Source organism: Rhinolophus sinicus, linkage group LG07 (assembly GCF_036562045.2).
Source record: "Rhinolophus sinicus isolate RSC01 linkage group LG07, ASM3656204v1, whole genome shotgun sequence".
Taxonomy (NCBI): Eukaryota; Metazoa; Chordata; class Mammalia; order Chiroptera; family Rhinolophidae; genus Rhinolophus; species Rhinolophus sinicus.
The window spans coordinates 379996-406255 of record NC_133757.1 but is presented as its reverse complement, the minus strand read 5'-3'; the positions used below and the strand labels follow the sequence as shown (position 1 = coordinate 406255).

Here is a 26260-nt window from a genome sequence, read left to right as displayed (position 1 = left end):
GTTTCCTTTTTTAGAGTCATTTCCAGGTCAACATAACTATGAATATGACTAACTGATTTCCCTTTTGCTAACCTGTATTTCTTACGGACCACACCACGTAATGGGCAGTCATCTTAGAGCTTTATTTGGTGGGAAATGCCTACGGATCAGCTGGTATCTGACACTCACAGGTAACTTGGGACTAAACACAGCAGACACGCAATGAAGACAGTGAAGTGACCCTCCAGCCAATGGTGAGACCATCCAAGCAAACCCTTCCTCTAACTCACTCACCCTTGTGGACCCCAGCTCTCGTAACAGCATCTGCTAGGTACCCTGTGCTACACTCATAACTGGCAGTGCCAGCTCTAAGATAAGCCTTTGCTCTGCGGAAGGGACCTTTCACAGTTTTTTAAGTAAAACACAAATAAACCTGAAGCATGCATTCTTATCAACTTTTGGGGGCATGTGAAATTTTCTTTGGAGGGCAATACTGTAATGTGCATTTTAAAATCTTAAAAGTGATAATTCCCCAGTAATTTCATGTCAATGAACTTATCTGAGGGAAAAACTCTAAATGCACATAAAAGCATTAGGCACAAGATGTTAATTGCAGCCCTTTGTAATAAGCAAAAGCATAATAGGATTTAAATGTCCCGTAACAGGGCTGGAGAGTAAGTTATGGATCATGAATATTATGAAATATTGTGCAGCCCTTAAAGTCAGTTGTATAAACAGCTGGTGGCAACATGGGCCAGTGCCTGTGACAACAGGAAATAGGAAAGAGCGGTGTGCAAAACCCACATTTCACAGTGGGAAACGCACATAGAAAAGATGGGAAGGAAGTGAGGCAATGACACAGATTTCAGCCCTGCTGGGGGAGGGGGGCGGTTCCAATTCCTCTCCCTTTATGTTCAGGTAACCATGAGCAGGGACTGGACACCCACAGTCACTGACCACTTACCTCACTGTCAATTGCCTTCAAGTCTGAGAGGCAGCCAGAGGAGACCTCCTCACATTTCAAGGTCAAAGAAAGATGAGCTAATTCAAAAAGCAAAAGGATTCTGGAAACACAAAAGCAAAGCAATAATGGATCAATAGGGGTGACGAGAAGATACACCTGTCTGGTAGAATAAGCATTCAGTCAGCGTTCGACCAGAGGCAGGGAACCCAGATAACACACAGCCCCGATCCTGCGGTGATGGCTCCAGGCCCAGCCTCCTCTGGGCCTGACACGGGATGTGGAGGGACTCGCGGCTGCGGCTGCTGGGCAACCGCTCCTCTCCTCTGCCCTCAGGGCCGGCCAAGGGCGGTCTGGGGGAGCAGAACACAGCCCCCCCGCACAGCAGCTCAGAGAGTGGGTGGGAACACGGGGACAGACTGCATTTCCTGACTCAGTGCCAGGTGACGAGCATCTGGGGACATCACCAAGAGCATTTGCAGCCACCGATCAGGGTCTTGGTAGAAATCGATGGGCCGATGCTAAAATGTATATGGAAATGCACAGGACCTACAATGGCCTAAGTAAGCAACTCTGAGAGAGCAAAGAGGAGTTCCGAAGGAGCTGCCAGACGTCACAGAGCGCAGGGCAGGGCAGTTCCCCGGGGGGGACGAGCCAGGGGCTCAGCTGCGACCACTAACACCTGGACCAGCTAACTCTCTGGGTGGGGAAGAGTTGTCCTGGGCACCAAGGGGTGTTCAGCTGCAGCCCTGGTGGCCAGCCACTAGGTGTCCCACTGGTGCCACCAAGCATTGTCTCCAGACACAGCACATGTCCCTGGAGGAAAGTCCAGCCCTTTCTGCCTTTTCCTAAGTGTCAGTCTTAACTGGAATGCAAATGGCCTGTGTGTTGTGTCACCACCCTCCCCTCTCTCTGCGTTGGGAAGCATATGGACCCTGGACTTCCCACGGTCCCTGCCTCCCTCATCCCCCACCCACACAGCCCCAGGGACCAACAAGGGCCCTGGCAGGTCGGGCCCCCATCTCCCCCCGCCCTCCCTGAGCTCCGACCACTCAGCCTCCTACATAAATGAGAAGGGACAGCCGTGAAGGTACAAACCCCCAGCTTCCCATCCTTTTTGGTTTACACTAACAGAAAATTGTTCCCGCCCCAGAGGTGTCAGAAGCTGGGCCCCTCCCAGAGGGTCAGGCTGAGGTGGGACCTGAAGCCCACAGAGGGCAGCTCTGAGTGGCTGAGCCTGTGTTCCCAGCAAGCAGACGACACACCTTCTCTTCCAGGCCCAAGGAGCAGCTACCACACGCTGACTGCACATGAAGCCATGAGGAAACTTAGCTGTGCAAATCACAAGCTATTCTGCATCCTGTTTGGCCATGACACACAAAACTACAAGCTCTGACAGACGTGGGGCCGCAGACACTGGAGGGCAGGGCCTTGGCGGGCACCTGGGCACAGGCTGGTTCTCAGAGCGGGTGGGGGAGCATCCCACGTGCGTTTTCTGTGCTCACCTGACAGTGAGACCGCCAGGGGAGCTCCCAGCCATGATAGAGGGCACTGGAGGCCAGGCCGAGCGTGGCCTACTCTCAGAGAAATGCACGTGTATGCGCACATTCACACACACAAAGCACGTTCCTGACCTCCCAGAGGACCCTCGTCGTGGAAAAATACTTCATGACGCAGAAACATGTTCCCAATTTATGTGGGGAAAGCAGTTGAAAGTCATGTGATGATAATTCTGAAAATGTACATTGATGCTATTTGCAAACTTTCTATAATAACTACATGTTAAATTAGAAATTAATAAAACAATGATGAGAGCCATTAAACATACGTGTATATGCAACGCCTGGCCCATGAAATCTGTAAACATTGAAGAGCGATGGAGAACTCACACATGAAGTGACAACATGTACAGGAGCTGCCCTCTGCACCCTCCCCTCCAACCCAGCTGCAGACGACTCAAGGCCCGTGACCCTGGGTCCCGCGTCCGTGCCTGTGCGACACCCTTCCTTTGAGTTCCTGCTTCTAAGCAGCAGGAAACCTCCACGTTTAGCAGGCACCTCCTCCCTCCTTAGGTACAAACACTCTCGGTTTCCAGTGCTACCCAACTGTCCTTTACTGGGTTTGCTACAGCTGCCCCCTGGAGAGCTTGCCTGGCCACCCAGGTGAGCCTTGGAAGACAGCCCAGCCCCACCGACACCGTGAGGATGGCAGCTGTGCAGGGAGGCCTGTCCCAGACACCACGAGACAACCAGCGTGACTGTGTCAGCGTCTGTCTGTGCTCCTCTGTTACACTAGGTAATCAACGCTCCCCGTGTGAGTTTTTCGGGCTGCTTACCACAAACTCGGTGGCTTAAAATGACAGAAGCTTGACCTCTCACAGTGTGGAGAGAGTTTCCACCTCCAGGAGTCTCAGGGCCACGATCCCTGCGGAGGTCCCGGGAAGGGAACACACATGGTGCCCCACTTCAGCTGTGGCCGGCACCCCTGCCCGTCTCACAGCTGTCTCCCTCTTGGATGGTCTTCTCCACTGAGCTGAATCTCTGTGTCTCAGATTCTCCTTCCTTACAAGGGCCCAGCCTACTCCACTCTGACCTGAACTTGATGACCCCTGCAAAGACCTAGCTCCCAACAAGGTCACATCTGCAGGGAGCGAGGTCCAGGCTTCACTACGTCTTTAGGAGAAACAATTCAACCCACAACACCCCAAATCAACTTTTAAATGACAAATGGAAAAAACATCCAAAACAGTAGGCACAAGGCCCAATGTTCCTTGTGTCTGGAGAGCAGAGAAGTTGAGAAAATCACCGAGAACTGAAAAGGTAAGTTGTCAGAAGTGCAAGTTCAAGGTCCAGGCACAGCTGAGCACTGCACCCACCAGTGAACGACCACAGATATGCAGACAGAACCAAAGCAATGCGGTCATGTCACCCACTGATCAACAGGTATTTTGTCCTTCCCTGTTCTTTTAAATAAACACACACAAGGATGTGACAGCTGCTGGGTTGGAAGCAAACCTGTCACCTCTGCGGGAATAAACTAGGAGGACATTCCAGACTCTTCTGTCGGCCTCTGGCTTAGCTTCCCACTTGCAGGAATTCAATCCAGGATTATCATAAACTCCCAGTAGCGCTCAGAGGGTCCAGAATGCACAGAATTAAAAAGTTAAAATGCTTGGGGAGAAAAAACGCTTGTCTCCCACCTGCGGAAATTGTACTGTTATTCAGAAGGGGGTAAGATCTTGCAAGAACCTGAAAAGGACTTCTGCCAGAAGTTAAATCTGACTTCAAAAGTACAATATGAAGTCACATATCACAAGTGCTCCCCAAACAGTACAAAACTCAGGACACAGAGGGCTGGAGGAAACACATGGGAACCTCCCATGGCTGGCGCTTGGCAGGGGCGTGATGGGTGCTTTTTACATTTCTCACATTTTCCTGTACTTAGCAATTGTATGCAGTGATTATGCAGCTGTGAAAGTGGAAAACATAAACACTTACTTTTCCTCTTTGATGGAAGGGAAGCGCTGGTGATCCCAATGATCTAACTCTTTATAGGTCTTCTTCAGAATTGTGTTGACGTCTTCAGGTAAATCATTTTTATCCAATTTTCTAGAATTAATTCAAACATCAAATAACCAAAAACTCCTGTCAGGTTTATTCAAATCATCCTAAAACAAACTCTCAGTCTATGAGCCTGTGTTTCCCCGACAGAGGCCTAAAATAAATCCACCTCCTTTCTCTCCTGCACTCTCTCAGACGACTTGTCACACGCCTCTCTCTCCCTCACTCCAGGGACAGCTTTCTCCCTTCATCGCTAAGAGTGAGAACAACCCAGGACACTGCACGAGACCCTCTGCCAGACTAGCTCCACACCAGGGCCCACCTCTTGGGGACCCCGGGCCCTGCCCACTCCCCGCTGCAGGACCTGGGGCCACCAGCCTCCCTCTGCACAGCCCCCCACCCCCTCTCCCTCACTGGTCTCCTCGCTCTCTGTCCCCTCTCCCACAGCAGCACATCTCTGCCTGGGGACAATCCCTTTTCCCCACTCGCTCTAACCTACGAGCCAAGTCTCAAGGCTCAGCTGGCACTGCCTGTCAGAAGAATTGCACAAGGCTGGGCCCTCGCCTAGAACCACTCTCTTCACAGGTGGAAGCCCGCTGGGGCACAGCCACAACCCCTGCACAGGACATTTGTAAAACGCAGCCCTTGTCACCCACGCAAACCACTTACGCTTTCAGCACATTCATGTGGAAAGTGACGGACAGGCTAGTGGAAGTTTTCTTTTCTTCTTTTAACTGAAGCTCATCCATTAATTCATGTTGTACCTGTTATAAAATGGAACAAAATATCAGTTCAGATTTAAGCAAATAAGCAGGTAGAGATGCAGATACTGTGTTTGACTGTTCATTTGCAAACACTCCTTTAACTTTAATACTCGTAATTAACAAGTGTCTTTTTATTAATTATGTTCATTATTTAGTTTTTCATATATAACTTGATTTCCTTTACACAGAAATGAATAGATTAGGAATGCTCTTCTCACAGCTGTTACGGTAACTAACTTTACACATTTTCTGCGTTTTTAATTCAGTGCTGTCCCAAAGGAAATATTCAGTCACATGAAGAACTAGCTGCTGTCTTGCTTTCTTCATGCGTGTGTTTTGTCCTCCACGGGTGGACCTGGTGGCTGCCCTGACACGTCGTTGTCGGAACAATGACACTTACGAGACCGCCTCCTTCCATCGCTGCCAACTCACCATGACGGCAAACACCTGGCGGTACCTGTGTGGCACGTGGGCCTTTATGAAGGGCGCGGCTGCCGCACACAGCTTGGCGGCCTCGTCTCTCCTGCCCGCATGGAGGTAGCAGTCCAGCAGCTCCCTGGGGGACAGAAACAGTGGATGCTGAGCCCTGAGGAAATCCTTGTCTGCTGCCAACATCTAATGAGCAGGTATTGATGCTTTCCTTATTTTCCTGTTTCGCAAACTTCAGGAACATACAGGCTGGGCCAGCTCCTTACCCCATGCCTGCAGTCTGCTCCTCAGGGACGTAACTACATGGGACATTTGAAAACAAGCGCGTTTACATGTCTTTTCTGTTAAAGGTGCCCCACGTGGGCACAGCAGGAGAGAAATGCCTACAGATTCCAGCTTCTGGACAGACTCTCTGGGTCCTCCGTGAAGATGGACACTAGCCGCTGGCCTGCACACCGCGCTCCGCAAATAGAAAAACAGTCTGACAGGCACCGTTCAGTGCCCTTGGGGTAGGGACCACTTGCTGAGTCTGTCACGGTGGCATCTCAGGCCATCCCTGGAGCGATGTGTGGGGCACCCACTCTGCCAAGATTTCTGCTAAAACATCTCCTAAGGTAACAGCGCACTGAACTGAGCTTTAAACCAGAGCTGGGACTCTGACACAGGCTCACATTTCCTGTGCTTTGAGTGGAAACAAGCGTCCTGTTGGACACCCATACGATTGGGACATTGCGACGTCGTCCTATAGAGTCTAGAAACATCTTCAGACAAGACCCCAAAACCATGACTCTAGTTAGAGCCGGACGCAGTGGCTGGCCTGCACGGGAAAGGCCAGCCCGGGAGGATGTACCCCCCACCCCACTCACAGCATCAGCTCGGCCCGCCACTCTGTGTCCTCCTCCTCCGACTGATTTAACACATTCACCATCTGGGAGAGGCTGGCAATCAGGTGGTGAGAGTAGCCAGGCTTGAGGAAGGGCCTCGCCATCCGCCAGTAGAGGACCGAGGCGTTAAACACCAGGAAGTGATACCTGTGGCACAGATCGGACAGGACATCTGAGAGCCGGTAGGCACCCAGCCGCCCTGCCCTCTTCTGGAGTCCTCTGGGCCAGAAGATGGCAGCAGCCTCCTCGGATACATATGGTCCACACTGCATGAGAACACGCAGCGCCCTCCAGGGAGCACCAGGGGCGCCTGCGCAGATGGCGCCCTGGCTCTAGGTGGGCCACAGGATCCTGATCCCAGATCGGAGACCTCTTCACTTATTCAGTCACTGCACAAAGGGATCACCTCCCTATGAAAACACATCACTGAGCAAGGCCCCCTTTGGCTCCCAAGGGACAGACAAGAACAGGAAGGAGCAGGAGGAATCAAGGAGGGCTTTCTGGAGGAGGTGACCCAGAAAGTGACCAGGAATCAACCAGGAGAGCAGTGCAGGGAAAGAGGGCTAGGTAGGTGGAGAGGAAGTGCCCAGTGTCGAGGGAGGGAGTGGGGCCTCTCCTCAGAAGCTGGCCTTTTTCCTGACCGCTGCAGGCAGCCACCTGAGGAGGTGAGGATGGGAACACAGGGGCTGGCTCTCCTCCTTCTCCAGGCCTCTCTGGAGGGGCTCTGCCTTGTAGGACCCACCCCAGGTGTCTGGCGGGCTCTGCACTGGCCGGCCATTAGATGATGCGCGCTGCTAATCACCGCATCACACAGGCCGCTGGCCATGAGACAAGGCTCCTGAGCGCCCACAGGACAGTCTGCAGCTTCCCCAAAACCCCTGGCATGCAGCAGCATCTAGGCCGCTCCCCAAGGATGCCCACCACTCTGGCTTCATGGCTGCAGGGTACGGTCCCCTTGAAACACCCACTGTCCTCAGAACCTCTGGTGCGAGGCCACCAGCTTCCATATCTGCAGGACCTCACGGAGGGAGGGGCTGGGGGGCTGGGCCCTGCATCCAGCACCTACTACAGGGCCAGCCAGAGGAGGCCACCAACTGCAGGTAGTGGGGAGCGAGTGAAGGACTTATGCTCACGTCCCTCTAAATGTTGTGTCCTGTTTAAACAGGTTGTGCTGATAGCAGTTTGTGTGCAAGCTTAAGCGTCTGTCATACTCACTGCTAATGAAGCAAGCATTAGTGAAGTGGAAACAGTGCTAGACTTCCAGCCAAGTCACCTCTACACACCTGAGGCCAGGGCCCAGACTGTGGCCATGGGGAGGACAGGCCAGTGGGGGTAGCACAGGGAGGGAAGCAAGACGCTGAGCCCTGAGGGGCCCGGGGATGGGGAAAGGAGACGCCCATAGAGGAAGCTGTCCAAGGTCACTACAGATCCCAACAACCGCTGAACGGAAGAGAGCAAGCAGCTAAGGGGACTGTGCAAGGCCCAGCTCTACGGCGGAGACCTGCGTGCACAACCATAGAGGACAGACCCTGAGTGTGCGCAGAGACCCTCCCAGCAGGTCCTGATCTGTTCTGCCCACGGGGGACGGCGGGGCTGGGCCTACCTCGGTTCCCCTTTCGCAAAGTTGATCACCTTCATGTACTGAGTCACGCAATTTTCAAATTCCTCCTAGAACCACACAAAGAACGCACAATCAAACTGAATTTGCCGCTGAAACCCCAAGCACTACTCACGGCCCCTTCCGTGACCATTTCAGCCTCAGTGGGGTCAGGCCTGGCAGCCCTGTGTGCCCAGTGGAAGGGGGGCACCAGGCAGGCCACAGCTGCGTGGGCTCTCAGGCAACCTCGGCCTTGCTACCAGCTCAAGGGCGGCTGCTCTGTGTGTGACATGGCACTAGGTTACAAAGGTCAAACGTCTAACAGGACGTAAGTCCAATGACACCACTGCTGAGGGAGACACCAGAAGTTCCACATCACTGAAAATGAATCTGGTCACATAACTCTCGATGAAAAATACTTTTATGGAGCACAGCATAGGGAATAGAGTCAATGGAAACAGCTATATGATGTCAGACGGGTAGTAAATTGGGGGGGTTATCACTTTGTGAGGGGTGTAAATGTCTATTACATTGTTTTTACACCTGAAACTAACAAAAAAATTACAAAAGGAAAATTAACTGAAAAAAAAAAGAAAAATACTTTTAGATTTGTCTAGCCTGACACAACTTTGGAAGGGGAGTGAAATAGTAACAGTTGTGATACAAGACACAGAATTCTGAGGAGAATCAGGGCAGCCTCAGGGAAAAAGTTCTAGTAGGACAGACCCTATCGGTTCACTTTAGAATGATGAACCCATCATCTCATGGAAACTGTTAGGACTGGACACGTGAGGGCTCCACATGGGCTAAGTCGGGGGAGGGGAGGACGCCTTAGAGGGGCCCCACAGACCGTGTCTCACCAGGTTTTCTGTGGACTTGGGGGCACACAGCTGGGCCCTGCACAGGTGCGCTCGGCCCAGAAACTGGGTGACGGGCCCCTTCACCTTGAAGTACATCTGGATGCAGTCCTCGCTCACCTCTGGCTGCCCCATCTGCAAGAGAACGCCCAGCCAGGAAAGGTCTCCGCAGAAGGCGGTGGAGGGCGCTGCCCCCCTTCGCATGCACATGGGATGGAGAAGCCCGGAAGACGCCTGAGGAGGGCCCAGCAGTCCCCTCCCTGAGGCCTGTGCTCTCCTCAGTCAGTCCCCTTCTGTTTCCAGCATAAGCCCAGAAACAGGTGACCTAAGGCTCAGCCCTGGGACCCCTGGGAACCCTGGGATAATGACCTTCAGGGCCTGCTCTGCACACAGGACAAACAGGTCAGGGCTGAAGCTCTCAGTGGGGTCAAACTCCGACCTCCCCAGGCTGGCGGACTTAATCAACTCGTAAGCCCTCTTCAGGGAGGCAGCGTCTGTCAGGACAACAGTCGGGGAAGATATGATCAGGCAAAGGCACCCATCTCAGCACAAGAGCCGTTGGGGAACAGTCAGGAGGGTCCAAGAGAGGCCTGGGGTCAGGCTGGCAGCCCCACGGCTGTGTCCCTTTCTGGGGCCGTAGGACCTGGTCACCTCCAGGGAGAAGAGTGCCAGGGGCAAGATGCTACATGCACGGCCCCCTCCCCACCCGGCAGGGCGCAGGCAGGTCCAGCCTCAGAAGCAGGTTAGAATGACAAAGCCTTGTCTCTAAGAAGGCCCTCCGTGTGCGCGTATGTGTGTCCAGGTCAAAGACGCTGAAGTGCTGGCTGGGGGGGGTCACTGAATCAGGCAGGGAGGGGTCAAGAGGGTCGAGGAGGGGTCTCCTGGCAGCTCTGGGGTCTCCCCGGGACGGGGGTCTCGGTGGGTGCTGGTCCCTGCCCACCCTGCTGGTTCTCGGCGCGGGCCAACTCCTGAGTGATGACCAGGTCCATGGCGTCCTTGGAGTGTCGGTTGCCTCGCTCCTGTGGACCAGCCGGCGGTTGCCCAGCGACAGAGGGACGCAGACCGGGTCCTACGAGTCGGCAGCAGGATCACGTTTGTCCGGAGGCAAACCTTCCCAGAGGCCCGCCCCTGTGCCCGCCCCCCAACCACCCCCATGGATGGGGGGGGGCGGAGCGGAGGGGATGCACGGGGCTGAGTTGGGGTCGTGCTCTCCACCCCCTCCTCCCGCCGCAGCTCCGAGACCACTGTCCCATCTCCCATCGGCGGACCAGCTCCGCCCACCCACCCGCGGCCACGCTGCAAGTTGGTGCGGTCCTGGCCCGGGGCAGATCCCCCTCCAGTCTCAGGGACCATATTCCCGCATTCCTTAGCGCCTTCGTTCATTCCTTCTACAAACAGTTATTTGCCCTGTGCCCTGGGCCACGCTGAACGGGGCCTGTGGGCAAAGGACGTCCCACAAACAGGGAGCGAGCGCAGGGAGCCCAGCAGCCGTTCAGGTCTGACCCTGAGTGGGGAGCGGGCTAGGGAGCGGGCCCCAAGCAGGGACAGTTAGGCTGAGATCCCCGCGGGCCGAGAGGAGAGCAGACGCCGGAAGGAAGAGGACCCGAGGGAGCGGCGTCTGGCGAGGCCTGGAGGAGGGAGGGGACCCTGTGGCGGGCTGCGTGGGCTGGACAGGGCCACTGTCTGGGCAGGGTCACCTCGTCAAAAACGTAAACAAGACAGGGAGCCACTTTAAAAAGGAGCTTCGGTTTTGCCTGCAGGTGGAGGATAGGACACAAGTGCAGACCACCGGCCAGTGGGTGCGACTTCTGACAGCAGTGAGTCCGTTTCCTCAGACAAAATTGGAAATGCAAACCATGATGACATACGTGCACATATATGTACATATCCGTTATACTGTTATATGCGATAAATAAGGGTACCTCCCCCCCCATCATTTTGAAACCCCAACTCCATATTCCCTGAGGGATCTAGGGCCGTGTACCATCGCGAAGGGAGAAGACTGTGCGACATTCGCCAGCTGTCGGTTCTCACAGACGCGCTCCCTGTGTCTGTTTATTCAGACACTGGGCACCAGGCGCACAGCAGTTATAAAATATTTAATCCCGCCAAGGAAGTATCTCCAAACATTATGTGCTAAGAGATTTTCCGAATCCTAGAGCATTAAATATTAACACTCATTTTTCTAGTTACACAGCAGCCTTAAACATTAAGAGAGGAACACAGTTATTTTTTACTGGATGGTGCTTCAACTGGTGAGGACAGTTCAGGTCAGCCCCAGCTGCTCTGCTGCTGTTTTCACCAATCAAGTGTGGAAGTTGTGGGATGCCATGTGTCACCCCCCACCTTGTTTGCGCTCTGTGAGAAACAGATCCAACATTACCAAGTGGTCAGGCAACTGCCTGAAAGGTCATGCTGATGTCACAGGAACGCGGCAGCCTGAGGCCCTCAGTGTGGGCGGCCTTCACCCAACTGCTCCTGGTTGGCTTCCCGCTGGCACCTGCACCCCTGTGGCAGGAGGTCCCCAGTGCCCGCTGCCTGTCCCTCAAAGCGGTGTCCCAAGTCACCATCTTTCCACACAGGGTGGGTGTGTATGCACATGTGTATTTTCGAGTGTGTATGTATTCGTGTGGGTATTGTATCGATAAGTATTATCGATTGCTGTGCACAGACTTAATTTCAAGGCCTGATACGCAAGACACACCACCACAAGCCGGGATGAAGGGGTTAAAGAGTTTTACTGCAAAGTGAAAGTAAGTAAGACAAGACAGAGATTAGGGGAATATATCATCATACCACTAACAAGCAAGGAGGCAAATCATCAGACCACCAGGGCCCAGTCAATTAGCGTCGCAGAAACCGCACCGATCGTTCAACAGCACCGGCAAAATCCCAGTCAAGTAAAGTCAAAAACAGGGGCGGAATATCTTGCCGCAGCCGAGGCGGCCAGGGAACAACAGCAACTACTGCTGCGCCCGCCTCGGCTTTCTGGGGTTTTGAGGACTTCACTACCAACAGCAGCAAGGAGCCAATAAGCATACGTGTTAACAACACAAGGAACTGGACTCGGATCTGGCTAGGAGCCGGGCCAGTCCTTGGTATGAGATTAGATGTATCGGAGCTCAGCCCACCTGCGCCAAGGCGAAGGCCAGGCTCCACATCCTATAAATATTTTCTTGGTCCTTGGGAGGGTAGCCAATCCTTCCAAGGCCAAGCACGTACCCCAGCCACTGTGAGAGTTTACATCCCCAAATGTTCCCAGGCAGGCCTTCATATTTTCTATTCCTTACAATTCGGCCCTAGGGCTGCGTGGGAGCATAAGCATAGTTTACATAGCGGTTTTGAAACATGAATGCAGTGTGAACTTTTTGTATGCGACAGTACATCCAACAGTTGCATACACATAATAACAGTAAAATGCCCACAATGATTAATAGGGGAGTAAATATTGCATTGAAATACTTATGTGCGGTTGTGCTGGTGAATAGAAAATCATACCAATGATGATTGGAGTCCTGGGTTATAATATGTGAGAGGCCCTTCGATTTATTACTGACAATGGGAGTCATAACCCGATGTTAAGCGAGGGACTGGGCATTGTGATCTAGGTGGCTTTGCAAGAGTTGAGAGTTCTGTAATATCCGAGCCAAGGACAAGTGTATATAGGTAGCAGGAGGCTGTAGCCGCCGGGAGATCCAAGCAAGGGATACATCAGCCTCTAGATCGGGAGTTAAGTAGAATACATCCCCGTTCCAGTGGAGCAACTCAAGATGCTGAAGACATCCCGAGAAAGGGGAGAGCAATCCCATGGCGGCTAGTTCGGCAGCATTAGAGCTAGCAAGGCATATATGCTGTGGCTCTATTTCATATAGGACAGAGAAATTGGCTATGGGAAAAATCGTTAGAGTACATAGATTAACAGAGTGAGAAAGTAAACAGGGTTCCATTATTCAAAATAAACCATTACATGCAAAACCTTTATCTGTAGATATACAATCTGTAAGCTTATAAGTACTACTATTATTATTACCTATCTGGGTGCCTTCAATGCGTGGCTATAAAAAATAATTACCCTTGATAATGGGCAGAACATGAAAAGAGCATAGCAGGCTAGTTATTACGGGTATGTAACAAGTTACAATGCAGCTACACCATCTAGAGGTGCACGTAACATTGGGCTTGACGTTTGCTATCCAAGCATCCTTTGGAATGGGGAACATAGATCTCCACGTGTAGGAGTCTCCTTCTGTTAGTATGCGCTGTGCTTCTTTTTGGATTAAGGTATATAACACTTGTAGGGAGCATCTAGTCCAATCAAACAACTTGCTAATGTTAAGTTCCACTATGTAGGTATCTATATTAGTAGTTTTGAAAATTTGTAGCATTTGTTGTTGATATTTTAAGGTATTAGAATGGGGTGTAATAGTAGTGGGTAACCATTGTGCATTCAGGGTGACTGCCTCAGCTGTATCTGAGCCAGTCTGCCGAAGACGGCTGGCCTAGTCTTCTAGGTCTATTGAATTGGCAATACCAAATCCAGAACCGAGGCCACCCAGAAGGGTATCATACCAGGCTCAGCGGCGCCGGTTACAATCAGGCAACTCAGGAAATGAAATGTGGAAATGGATTAGGTGTTTTCTAGCGGCAACAGAAACATTACTACAGGTACGGGGTACACGTACAAGTTGGGGAGTGTTATTTCGAGGCCGAGCAACAGAAAGCCAGAGAAAATCTCCCCATATGGTTCGATTTTCAATTGGGGTCGCATTACTACAAAGGATAAATTGAGAAGTCTGTATAGAAAAAGTATGGTTATAGGCAGCCGTGTGGCCTGTTGTCATATTAACCCATCGGTGGGGTTGTTTCCAATTTAATCCCGGTCTTTTGTAAAAATCAGTGGAATTTTGTTGCCAACATGATATATTTACATGTGCAGTAATAGTTATATTAGTGGGTGGAGGTCCAGAGAAGACAAAACGATATGGGTTGTGGTCTCCTATCCATCCGGTGAGGTTTGTGGCGCTTACAGTTCCATTAGCTATAATGCATGGTTGGTTTTCTTTGCAGGTGTAGTTATCTTGTGTGCGCGGGATAGTTTTATTCCGCCGTCTGCAATAGAATGTGATTGGGCTTGTATGACGGAGGAGCTGCACAGGTGTGCCAGGGTCCACGCTTCAACCAGAAACAGGCCCAGACTAGGCCGCCATAAATCAGGAGCTAATTTCGTAAAAACAATTGGTTTTTACATTTCAGGTTGATCTAGCCCAGGGAACATGACAACTACTACATTGTTGTGTCCTTGGGCTATGACCTCCTCGGCCCTCGGAGGGTCAGTGGTGTGTTTTCTGGCCCAAACTTTGGTACCAGCCACATAATCTGTTGAGCCAAAGCCTCCATATCATGTGGTGGTATTAGGAGAAGTATCTAACTTCTCCAATAGTCAGTGGAGGCACATGGAGTGATCAATATCTGAGCGATCCTGGTGCCTGGGAGAAAGTGCAAGGTTCCTTTTGAGACATTAAGCAGTAACATCTTTATTTCTCCCACATAGTCTGCATCAGTGACTCCAGCCATGATTTGGACTCCCTTCTGTGCCAGGCTGGACCTCATTCCTAAAGCAGCAGGGACCATGGTCGCCTCAGGGTCTGGTGTCCTGGGGCCACCAGGGCAGAGTCCCACAGAGGCGGTTAGCACTGTGGATGGGGGGGCAGGAGAGGACCCCTGTCCACTGACAGGACTGTGATGGCTCAGACATGAGGACGTCACGCTCATGTCCCCTGCACTTCTCCACAGGCCAGAGGCACCAATTTCTTCAGATCACGGCAAAATATTACTGCTTTGCTAATTTCTGTGTGTGCGCGTGGTGGGTCTCATGGGATGGTTCAGAATTACTGTCCCGCTGGCCACATCCATCCTTCCCCAGCTCTGTGGGCCTGTTACCTACGGGGCACCCTCAGCACCTAAGTGACTGGGGGAGCTCTCGCAGAGCCCCGGATGCCTGGGCCTCCAGACTGTCCTGACTCTGGTCGCTGTGGGCACTCGAACTCAAAAGCCAGGAGAGCTGGTGAAGCAGCATCTTGCTGAGGTGGCAAAGCACAGCACGAGAAGCAGGACGAGGGGTAAGAACGCGGAAGCAACCAGGGCAGACTCAGTCTCAGGTCTGAGGCCGGGGCCTCATCCACTCTCCACCTTCTTCCACTGCACATGTGGGCCATGTGGTGACCTGACATCCGCAGGGACGGGGCTGCCCTGTTCTTGAGGAGAAGCTGGTACCAGCAGCAGAAGGACACAGCTTAAGGATGTGCCGAGGCCGCCGGGAAGGTGCCGAGGCTGCCGGGAAGGTGCATAGAGGATGCTGGGAAACTACAGCGGCTGCTGGGAAGGTGCAGAGGGTGCCCAGGAGGCATAAAGGATGCTGGAAAGATGCACAGAGGATGCTGGGAAAGTACGGAGGAGGTGAGGAAGGTGGGGATGATGCTGGCAAGGCCTTGGGGACCCCCACGTTCATGCTGTGGGAAGGGAGAGCCGCCAGGGACTGAGAGACGAGCTCCAAAAGCCCAGAGCGAGCAGGGCTGCTGCCATCTCCCACCATCTTTCCGGACACATTAAAGGTTCTCGACCCCATCCCAGCGTGGGGTGGGAACTTCCAGCCATGGCTCAGGAATGTCTTTGGCTCCAGAACCTGCTGCCGACCCCAGCGAGCCTCCTCCATCCCTCCCAGCTTGCAGAGTGGGCTGTCGTTTCTCGCTCTGTGACTGACAGGCTCTGCTGCAGGACGAGGTTTCCACTTGATCCTGTTTGGGAGCTGCAAAGCCAGCACGGGCAGCGGTAAGATTGCGCCCTGATGTTACCACACCGGTGACAGTGGCTTTGGGGCCCAAGGACAGAATCATGGAGGTGACCCCGTGGCCCCAGGGGGGCGGGGGTTAGGGGTGGATCCCAACATGGTGCGGTCTCTCCCAGACATCTCTTCAGAGCCAGGAAGCTCACATCTGTGACCTTTTACAGAAAAATCAAATTCTTCAAAACATGGTGCCTGAGGAGACTTTATGTCCTGTTCTGGGGTTTCAGCCAGAACTTGCTGGTCTTGATCTCAAAAGGGAAAAAGCTTTGAACATCTCCTGCCCTCTTCCATCTGCATCTAGCGTGACCCTCAGACTTCCTAAGTGGAGACAGGTCCTCTGGGACCCTGTGGGCCTGCAGCACCATGGGGTGGGGTCCTCACTGTCTGGAGAGACACGGGTAACAGCACAGGACAGGTGAGGGAGCTGGTGGACGGACCTGGAGGTCCAGGCCAGTGGGACAGCACTGACAATGGAGCCGAATGGACCTGACCTGGTTCCTCTACGGCCTGCTCTTCCATTCGGCCCGAGAAGCCCCAACAGGGATGGGGGACCACTGGTACTTGGCTGCCTACGTGCGGCCAGGCCCCCCCTCACTGCAAGGACACTCCTCCCCTGGGCATCGGTGTGGCCCGAGTCAGCAGTGTGCCGGGAAGTCTCCCTCCCTGCAGCTGGCACGTCTGCCGTGGCCCAGACCTCAGTGCGTCCATCCTCGCCAGGGCCCTCAGGAAGGAATGAGGGTGCCCGGCCTGAAGGTGGGTCCTTAGCAGATTGTCTTTCCTTGGTGGTGGTTTTGCTGGCGTCGCGCAGCCCAGGTGAAAGAGCCGTGCAGGCAGAGTCAAGCTTGTGACTTTTCCTCTGGATTAGCAGCAAGCTCCTTGGAGATGCAGCCCTGGACTGGAGCTCCCTGGAGGAAAAGGCGCCTCAGCACGAAGGGTCATCAACACTGTCACTGATGAAACACTGAGAAGCCAAAGCAGGACGTTTTCTAGTTAATGAGCACAGCGCATCTTATCAGTGGGGCTGTGCAAGTTTATATTAGCAAGGTCCCCCTGCGTAGGGGTGGGAATGGCCTAGCAGGCAGGTGACCCGAGGGGGTCCTGGGGCTCCCGGTTGGGGTCTCGGCTGGAAAGTGAGGGGTCCATGGCTCATGACACTGAAGGGCTGGAAAGGACAGGCCCGGAGGAAAAGGCCTCCACTGTGAACACGGGTTTCTAGGGCCGGCCCCAAGCCTGCAGGTCAGGGTTCATGAAAACCCTGGCCTTTGTCTCCTCTTAGGATGGAATCCTGAGCCTCCGCTCGGGAGAGAAAACACCTGTGTTTCTGAACAAGTAACCAGCAGATGAAGCTGCTGCCTTTCCCGCCGTGGTGGGGCACCTGAGTGAGGGGGTGCGGGGTGTGGAAGTGCCTGCTGGAGCCCTGTCCCCAGTGGGCTGGGCTGCACTGCTCCCAGTACTGGCCGCCCAGGGCCCCAGTAAGTAACCGAGTTGCCTCAGTGACACATGACAATGCAGATGAGCCCACCCACCAGGCTGGCCTCCTCCCTGCAGTGAAGCTGTGTGAGGGCACCGGGCTGGCTGTCACCCGAGCACCACATGGCCAGTTCCTGGGGCCACACAACGCATGGAAATTAAGCCACCAGCCTCACCTTGCCTGTGAACAGAGGCCACACACCAGCCACTTCTGAACCTGAGTTGCTCCGTGTCCCAGGAGAGACGGTTGTGCCCTGACCACGTGCAGGGAGATGGGATGAGGGACTTGCCATCTTTCTCCTGGATGCACACCGGCGCCCCTGCCCACAGTGCAGCTGGGCCGGGTCCCTGTGGCTGGGTGCTCACACATGACACCGGAGTCCCTCGTCCAGGGCTGTGCGTGTCACACCTGTGGCCTTTGACACCTGTCTTGTTGCAGAACCTTTGATGCTGCCAGCCAGCCCAGCACGTGGCCATCCCAGAGACCAGAGCCCCTGTTGCAGCCCAGCCACTGGGTGGGTGTCTGTAGGACTCAGCACTGGCAGGTTTGGGCGAAGGCAGCTGACAGCCAGGCTCTGAGACCTGTCGTTTCAACAGCAAGTGTCTCCTGGGTCAGACCCTGCCTCCCCGTCCTGGCCCCACTCACAGGCCAATGTTCCCGTTAAAAATAAACTTAAAAAGCACATCATCTGAGCTGGCGTGGGAGCAACGTAACGCCCCCTCGCCCAGAAGCCCCAGGAGCCCTGGGAGCAGGTGCAGCCCCGCTGCTCCTTCCCTGACACAAAGGCTTGTGAAAAACTCCTGCACTTGCTAACGAAAGCCACGGGCGCCCTCTCATTGTGTGGCGACCCAAAGGAAAGGGGACGGGCTCTCTGCTGATCACGCCGGTTTATTTTTGGCCACGTATCAAAAGCCCACTGATCTCCCGGCATCTGCAGGCTCTGTGTTCGGAATCAGAGCCGTCCTCAGACCACGCTGCGTCCTCCCCGGAAGCCAGCTCGGGGACAGGCCTTTGAGGGCGCTCTGTGGCCTCTGTGGCTGAGCGGCTGTCCCTGCCAGCTGCTGAGGGGAAGGGGTGTGAGAAGGTGAGCACAATGTCCCCAACTGAGACACAGTGGCGTGCCCCACGGGTCCGCTTGTGTGAGGGATCATTAGCTCTCATCACCTGGAGCCTGCATTCTGCTCCCCATGGTGTCAGGTTGGTGAAGGCGGGGATGAGGGTGAGTTTTCCTTCTGGGACTCACCTACTGGGAGTGGAAGGGCCTGGTGGGCTGCAGAGATGCGGGGGGCTCTGCTCTGCGGGATGCGGCTCCAGGAAGCACGGCGGCCAGCTGGGCCCTGCGGCTTAGGGTCAGCACAGCAGAGGGGAGCTTGTGAGCTCAGAGCCTTGGCTGCCCCAGATCCAGGCCGGACACTGGTATGTCCACACCAGGCTGCATGTCCGAATGCCAAGGACACCCCTCCGTAGATCAGAATTTTGGCCCAAGGGTCTAGACAGGCCCTAGTGGAGAAGGATCCCATGAGAACCCGCGTCTCAGGGCCGCACAAAGCAGAGGCTGAAGGAGCCGCAGGTGCTGGGCGCAAACCTGTCAGCCAAGAGAGCCATCCAGAGCAAGCTGGGCCCCTCCAGCCTCAAGGGAGGAAAGGAGCGGCCACTGTGCCGAGGGACATCACCCAGAAGGTGAGGCGGCCACGGGGCTCCTCCCATCTCCTCTGAGAATGGCCTCCCCACACCGGGAAGCCAGCAGGGCTCCGAGGGGAGTGACCCAGAGCCACCTATGAAACAACTGCTCCAGGGAGAGGGCTGGCTGGGGAGAAGAGGTGGCAGAGACCCGGGGGAGGACACATGTCCCAAGAGCAATCAGCGGAAGAATGTGAGGACACTTGGGAGCCCTGCAGGGAGTCAAACATACTGTAGGCAAATCTGTCATTACAAAGCTGTCTAGAAAGACACAGGATCCAAAGACAGGACCAACGCAGAAACACGAGGAGGTGGCTGGTAGGGACCAAGCTAGGGGAAGCAACACAAGAGAAACATAAATCTGTTCCACAGAATAAAGCCACAGTGGAAGCTGCTATGTGACCAGAAACAGTCAGGGGTGCGGCCACTGGCCTGAAGCAACCACACAAAACAATTGAAATGAACCACCATGTAAAAACAATTTCACAAGGCAGTCCACACACGGAGTCCTTGCCGAGGAAGAGAGCAAGTGGGACAGGCAGTAAACGGTGCCTTAATGTCCTTAAATGTCCAGGAAAAATGATACAGAATGATCAACCAAACCACCCAGTGACATTATCAGATTTCAAAAATAAAGAATCATTCGAACATTCCGGCAGAAAAATCAAGTCACATAAATGCAGAGAAAGTTCTGGTCGTCCATGGCCTTCCCTTAGGAGCACTCAGGACCCAAGGCTGTGGACCCAAAGCTAAATTCTAGGTTAGGAAAGTGTGACCAGGATGAATCTGTGGGCAGCAGAAAGACAGCTGATGGGCCTCTCACGGAGCACCTGAGGGAAGTGGCACCATGAACTCCTCTCAGAAACCCTCTAGGGACAGAATTGAGCCAAGCCAGACCAGAGCGAAGCCCTCGGAGGGGCGGGGGGAACGTTACAAAACAAGGACAGTGGGTGCTTCAGGTCCTCCCGTGCTGAGTGAGGCTGCACATGGGGAGACGTCCACTGTAAGGCTAAGACTGGACACCGTGTATGTAAAAATAACAACGGGGGAACTGAGGGCCGAGGAAGACAGTACACTAAATGAGACGCAGATGCCTTGAAAGCTTGGTCATTCTAACCACACAGCAATTCATACTACAGTGGGACCTCGGTTTTCGAATGGAATCCACGAGCTCTGAAACGTTGGAAAACAGCCGACAGCTGGGCCTCAGGACCTTGCGCTCAGGGGAAGCCGTGTGACATGTTCGACTTCTGAGTCGAAAACCGAAGCATTTCCTTCCGGTTTACGGCGTTCATAAACCAAAATGTTCGTCAACAGAGATGTTCGAAAACCAAGGTACCACTGTATTTTTGTCTCCAGGGCAGTTGGCCTCAGCCTTGCTGATCCTTAAGGCCCCTGGGAAGCTTTTAAAGCCTCCGATGGCAACTACACCTCTGACCGATAAAGGGGTCTCGGGCTCGGCTCTGGCCTCATGATTCTCCAGTTCTGCGTGTAGCTCGAGGTGCCAGCAGTCAGGGATCGTGCAAATACCTCTCACAGGAAAGGAAGATTTGTTTGATGTTCCGTTCCATCAGCTTCATTTCAACTGACTTTTGGTTCATTTCAAATAAAATTGTGTGTGTTTTAATAAAATATGTATATGTTGTTCCAGTTTTCAAAAGTGATTGCCTTCTTTCTAGCTATAAATATGTGCAAAAAGGTATCTGCATTGAGTGGTTGGATTTTGGGTTTTTTCCTTTGTTGGTGGTTTTCAGTGTAGCCTGAATTTTTCTTAATAAGGAGCATGTGTCATATTTTACAAAACCCATTCAGCCTTTACTGTCAAAAATACCATGGAATGGCCTGATCAACTAAAAGCGGAGAGAGTGGCTGTCGTGCGGGAGTCCCTGCTCGCTGCGCCATTTGTCGGGCGGGCCGGCCTGCGGGGTCTCTGGTCCCACTCCCCACATAAGAACGCAGGATATGGTGAGGCCAAAAAGGAACACCCACGGAGCCATAGGTAGGGGAGTCATACCACTACGGTCTCACTGGAGGCTGGGCCCACCGAACGCGTGACCTGCCGTCCGCTTTTCCGCCAACCGACCGACCGACGACTCCCCTCCACTCTCTCGACTCTGTTCCTCTCCTCTCTTCCGCTCTCCTCGGCTCTGCTCGGCTCCTCGGCAGTCCTCGGCTCTCCTCCGTAGTCGCAGCAGTTATACCAGCGGCCAATCGGCTAACCAGCCACAGCCGACGGTCAATCAGCCACAGCCGACGGCCATCCACCACCCAAGCCAGCACCCCTCCACGTGAGGCCGAGAGCCTGTAAACTACTCTCTGGGGCTCTGTCCCCACAGTGACTACAGTTAAACCTGGGTGGCGAGCCCTGGGTCTGGATCCCCTGGGTGGGGGAGATGGGGTGAGCCCTCACTTGACCACCCTGGGCAGTCCATGGCCCCTTCCTCCTCCTACAGGGGCTTCGTGACACCCGCCTTGCCCTTCCCTTTCATTTTATTTGTTTTTTTAGCTTAAATGAGATGATATTTGTAAAAGATTCAAAGACCAGATACTCATGGCCTCTCAGTGGCAACCACTCAACGACCGTGAAATGAATATGTTAATTCAACAAACCTAGAAGTTGGTGGGGAAGAAGAGACATCCAGGAAAGAGGCTTTAAGTAAAACCAAACATAGTTTTGTTTTGCAGAGAAAAGTTATTGTTTTAAGAAACACATTAATGTTTAAAATATCTGTAGATGAGGAAGGAGAATCTTTCACCCCATCTAAGAGAGATTTAAAATATAAGCATTTCAAATAAAAGCTAATAAATTTTTAATCAATTTAGCCTCAAGTAAATGCAGTTTCTGAGTATTTTAGGAAAACCTTTTGTAATAAATCTTCCGTTTCTGCCAATATATAACATTTAAAGTTATATTTAGTATAAAAAGATTTCACATTATGGAATTTAATCTGTATACCCCACTCCAGAACTGGCAAAGTCAGTAGAAAAACTTGAAGTAACTCAAACTAAGAAGCAGCATTTTATTTTCCCAAGAAACATCTCAAATCCTCAGGTTCAAACTGAATTCCAAATAAATGAAGGTGTGACCAAGTGAATCATGCCAGAAATATTGAACCCAGCCGTGCTAGGGTGGGACAGGGCCCTGGGGTCTCAGGCACGTTTGCGTGTTTCCTGAGCTGGGAGCCTATCTCTGCTCTCCGACTGTCACAGTGGTCCAGGAGTGTGGGTCCCCCCCAGGTCTCCACAAACAGGCTCAGCGGTGGTCGCAGGATGCCCAGGAGGGAGTGTGACAGGTCCCACGTGGACTAGCACATCATGGGTGTCAGTAATAATCAGCAGGGCCCTGTCTGGGCAACCCTGTGCCTGAGGCACCAGGTGGCGCCTCTCTCAGCTGGGAATCAGCCATTTCCGTTGAACTTTCACCCCAAGTTTTGACATGAACATGCAGATGAAGTGCCTCCCGTGGAACACTGGGCCTACAAAAGCCGCTGGGGGATGTGTGCCATCAGCACCTAGGGAGCCCGAAGGCTGGTGTAGTCGTGGGGAGTGCGTGAGCCCTGGCTGCTGCCAGGCTGGGCCTGTCGGTGCACATGGTCTCCCCGCGGCCCCGTCCGCCATCCAGACAGGCGCGCTGGACCACGGCCCCCGCCCGCGCGTTCTCACTGGGCTGCTGGGCGGGCGTGCACGCATCGCCCAGTGCGCCTGGGTAAGCCTACGAGGACCCTTCCACCGGCACAGGGACACCCCAGCCCAGCCTTCCGTCCGGTGGCCCTGGACCTTGGAAGAAGGAAACACCCCTTCACGGGATGCTGACCACCCTGCGAGGAGCCGTGAAATGCTAGTTACACGTGTCATGGACGCAAACAAGATGCACTGAGACCTCGCTCGGTGTGACACCACAGCCAGCTAGGGACCCCCGCCATCCCCCTACTTCCCACTGCTGGGACGCACTGGCCTCTTCACAAACGTATTCATGTCACATACACAAATTTTGCCTTTTTTCTCTTTTGGTTTTTTTTTTTATAAGAGAACATCTTCAAATGAAAATGGTTTTAGCAAATTAAGTTCAAATCGAGGAAGAAAACTTAAAATTAATTTTTTTAAATCTGCTGTGTATTATCATTCAATACCCAGACTAATGGGATTTGCAGCCACGTGACCAAGACCACGGGTTGAGCCACAGACAGGGTGATCCTGGGGCCAGCGTGCTCTGAGACCCAGCTGGGGGACGGGCAGTGGGGCTGGGTTGGATCAAGGAGACAGTTTTGACAGAGACCCGACAGCTCTGTGTCAAAAGCACGCAGGTGGTTTCTCCTTTGGCCAGAGCCCGCTGGCACAACTGGGCAGTTCTTGGGGAGCAGCAGGTCACCCCCGGGACTCCCATTCCAGGCGTCACCCCCCAACCCAGGAGCACAGCTCCCCCACGGGTTCCCTCTGGCTTGGAGCACTCAGCCTCTCAGGAATCTCCTCCATGACACATTGCTGCAGCTGAGAGCTGTGGCCAGACGCCCTCTGGCGGACCTCCCCCTGGGCGCTGCAGGGTCCACGCGGGCTTCCCTCACAGGCAGAGCCTGCCCTGTTGAAACACGGCTCCCCAGTGGGGGTGGAGTTGCACCCCATGCAGAGGACAGCAGGGACCCACAGCACTTCTGTGTGACGCGTTCATTTAATTACTTACTTTATGCACAGCCTACACATTGCCTTGAAGTGTCCAAAATCACTTCCTTCACATGCAAACCTGACTGTCTGTGGCCGCTTCCACAGGCTCTCCCTACAACCTCAGTGAAACTGTCCCCAGTCGTCCTCAGTCACGTCATCATCGCATTTTCTTCGTCCTTTCGGCAGCTTTTTGACTGTTTGTATTTCAGAGGCTCCCCGGTGCAAGCATCTCTTTCTAATATATCTTGATTTATTGCTTGTCTGTGTGAATGTGAAAAAATATTTTAGAGCTATTGTGACAATTCTATTGATATTTATTGGCAGAGCCGTTTATCAGCAACTTCATTGCAATTTGCAGGCAGGTTGGCTGCTCCCAGCTGGCGGGGACAGCCTCCGCCGGTCCTTGGGGCTCCATCTGCTGGCAAGACCACCCAAAAGCCCCTGCTCCATCCAGGATTTCTAATTTCAGGTGAATGATCTGGAAGCCACTGGATGAATGTCGACAGGAGAGAGAAAGGAATGTCACTCAGGTCAGAGCTGGGCCTTTCCTTTGTAAATTCTGTAAATGGATCCCACACCGGCAACTTGTGTTCCAGCTTCCGCACAGCAGTGACACGTCTCCCTGCTCTGTGACTCAGGGCTCAGAGCACAGACACCTGTCAGTTAAAAGGTGCTCTGGGCAGCTTCTCAGGAGCCCCACTACCCCAGCACCCTGCACCCCTGTTATAGGGCCAGTTAGGGAGGGCAGCATCCATGGTTCCTGGCCTCGAGGTTGAAGTGCAGCCCCAGGCCCCGCTCTGCCTCTCAGAGCATGACCACTGCAGGAACAGTGGGGGAACAGGTGGGCCTGCAGGGGGGTGCTGGGCCTGCAAACACACAGGGCTTCACTGCAGCCAGTGTTGCTTTGTCCCCAACTTAATCGCTGGTTACGTGTGGATGTGTCTAATCATGCAAATGGCTCTGCTGTCAGTGTCCCCTTCTCCACACCAGCTACCCTGGAAAGTATTTGTCCTTTCAGCATTCGCTAACGTGGTCTCTGTTCAGAAGGCTGAGAGCCAGGACTCTTCCCGAGCCGTGTGACCAGAGCCAGCCCCTCCCTGGGCGTCCGCTGCCAAGGCCGGGGTCTGGGTCCTGCAGAACCTGCTCCCAGGAGCCCTGAGGTGGCGGAGCTACTGTGCAGAGGCCAGGCTCCCACAGAAACAGGGACAACTCTGCTGGGAAGGGCGGGCCTGCAACATGGGCCCTGCTGGGCCTGACCCCAGCTTTCTGCAGCCTCACTCCTGCTCCACCCGTGCCGCCAGGACCCTCGTCAGAACCCACCACAGCCTGCCCCTCAAAACCTTCCTGTGGGGGCTCAGCTGCACAGGCCCCAACAACAGACAGGAACCATCCCCACTTCTCCCTGTGTCCTCAGCCACAAAATCCTGTGGCGAGCTGCCGGGGAGCCATGGAGAACAGGGGCCGGCTGGGAGTGCACCTCATTCTAACGCTGGGACTCCAGGTGGCACAGCCCTTGGGGTGGGTCAGTCACGAGGGTGAGTGGTTCCAGCTCACTGCCCATCGGCCCCACCAGATTACATCAGAAAGCACTGTCTTTACAAATTGACAAAAACTCCTCCAGCTGGCAGCTGTGACTTATAGATGGACCAGGAAGGGTGACTGGCGTTCCATCTAAATTTAGTCTTAGTCCCTGAAGAATAAAGATTTGATTAACTGAAATTTGGAGAGAAGGCTGCCTGCGGGGTGGGGCCAGGCTGTAGGACTGCGGGGTGGGTGGCTGAAGGGCTGTCCCACTGAAAGCTGGAGCCTCCAGCGGATGTGCTCCTGGAAGGTAGTGGGAGGGCAGGGCGGCCCCACAGGCTCCACTGCCTCTGGCATGAGCTCCGTGGCTCTGTGGCCGTGGTGGGGACATGCGTGCCCATTCTGGGTGCCGGAACACCTGTTCTTTTATACCTTGTGGGAAAGACACGCCCAACATCCATTCTCACATGAGTCCTGGGGGCACAGGGCCGGGCCGGCTGACATGTCTCCTGCCAAATCGACCTTGGTGATGCCGGGATGCGCTGACTCCAGCACTGAGGGTAAACTGAGTTACACTGTCACTAAAATGCAGAGTTTGGATGGGAACCAAGTCATTTCCTCTTAAGAAGTTGCCAGCATAAGAGCACGTGCTAAATTACAGCAAGCTTATTCCACATCATTCAGAAATCACTGCACCACAGTTCCCGGCGGAAGTGGATGGGTGCCTGCTCAAACTGTCTGTGTTGTGGTTCTGTCACACGTGAGTGAGGCAGGACAGGCCTTCTGAGCAGCTGCCTTCCTCTCCCGGGCTGGCTGTGGAAATACCACCCCTCGGAAGGAAACCATGAGCAGCTCCTCCCAGGAGCCCTGTCTGTCTTGGCTGCAAGGCTGTGGCAGGAGTGTGGCCCATGGTTTGTGCCATCGGTCCCGGGAGAGTCACCAGGGTGGCTGCTGTGGGCCCTGAATGTAGCATTGAGCTGCCGCCCAGTCGTGGGGTGCTTGGGATTCACGGTGGACAAGTGGGAGCGGGTGTGTGGTGCAGGCGCAGGTGGGC

The 26260-nt window shown here is 53.8% G+C and overlaps 1 protein-coding gene across 1 annotated transcript in view; it reads right to left on the bottom strand.

Annotated features, from left to right (window-relative positions):
- Positions 1-10229, bottom strand: part of CFAP46 (cilia and flagella associated protein 46) — an 89495-nt gene extending 79266 nt beyond the window's left edge. Inside the window, 9 exon segments of the mRNA XM_074338661.1 lie at positions 944-1043; positions 4438-4548; positions 5170-5264; positions 5697-5820; positions 6560-6724; positions 8181-8245; positions 9035-9166; positions 9401-9525; positions 9972-10229. Of these exon segments, the coding sequence (XP_074194762.1) occupies positions 944-1043; positions 4438-4548; positions 5170-5264; positions 5697-5820; positions 6560-6724; positions 8181-8245; positions 9035-9166; positions 9401-9525; positions 9972-10020 (966 nt within the window). The 5' untranslated portion in view covers positions 10021-10229.
- Positions 10230-26260: the final 16031 nt, after the last annotated feature.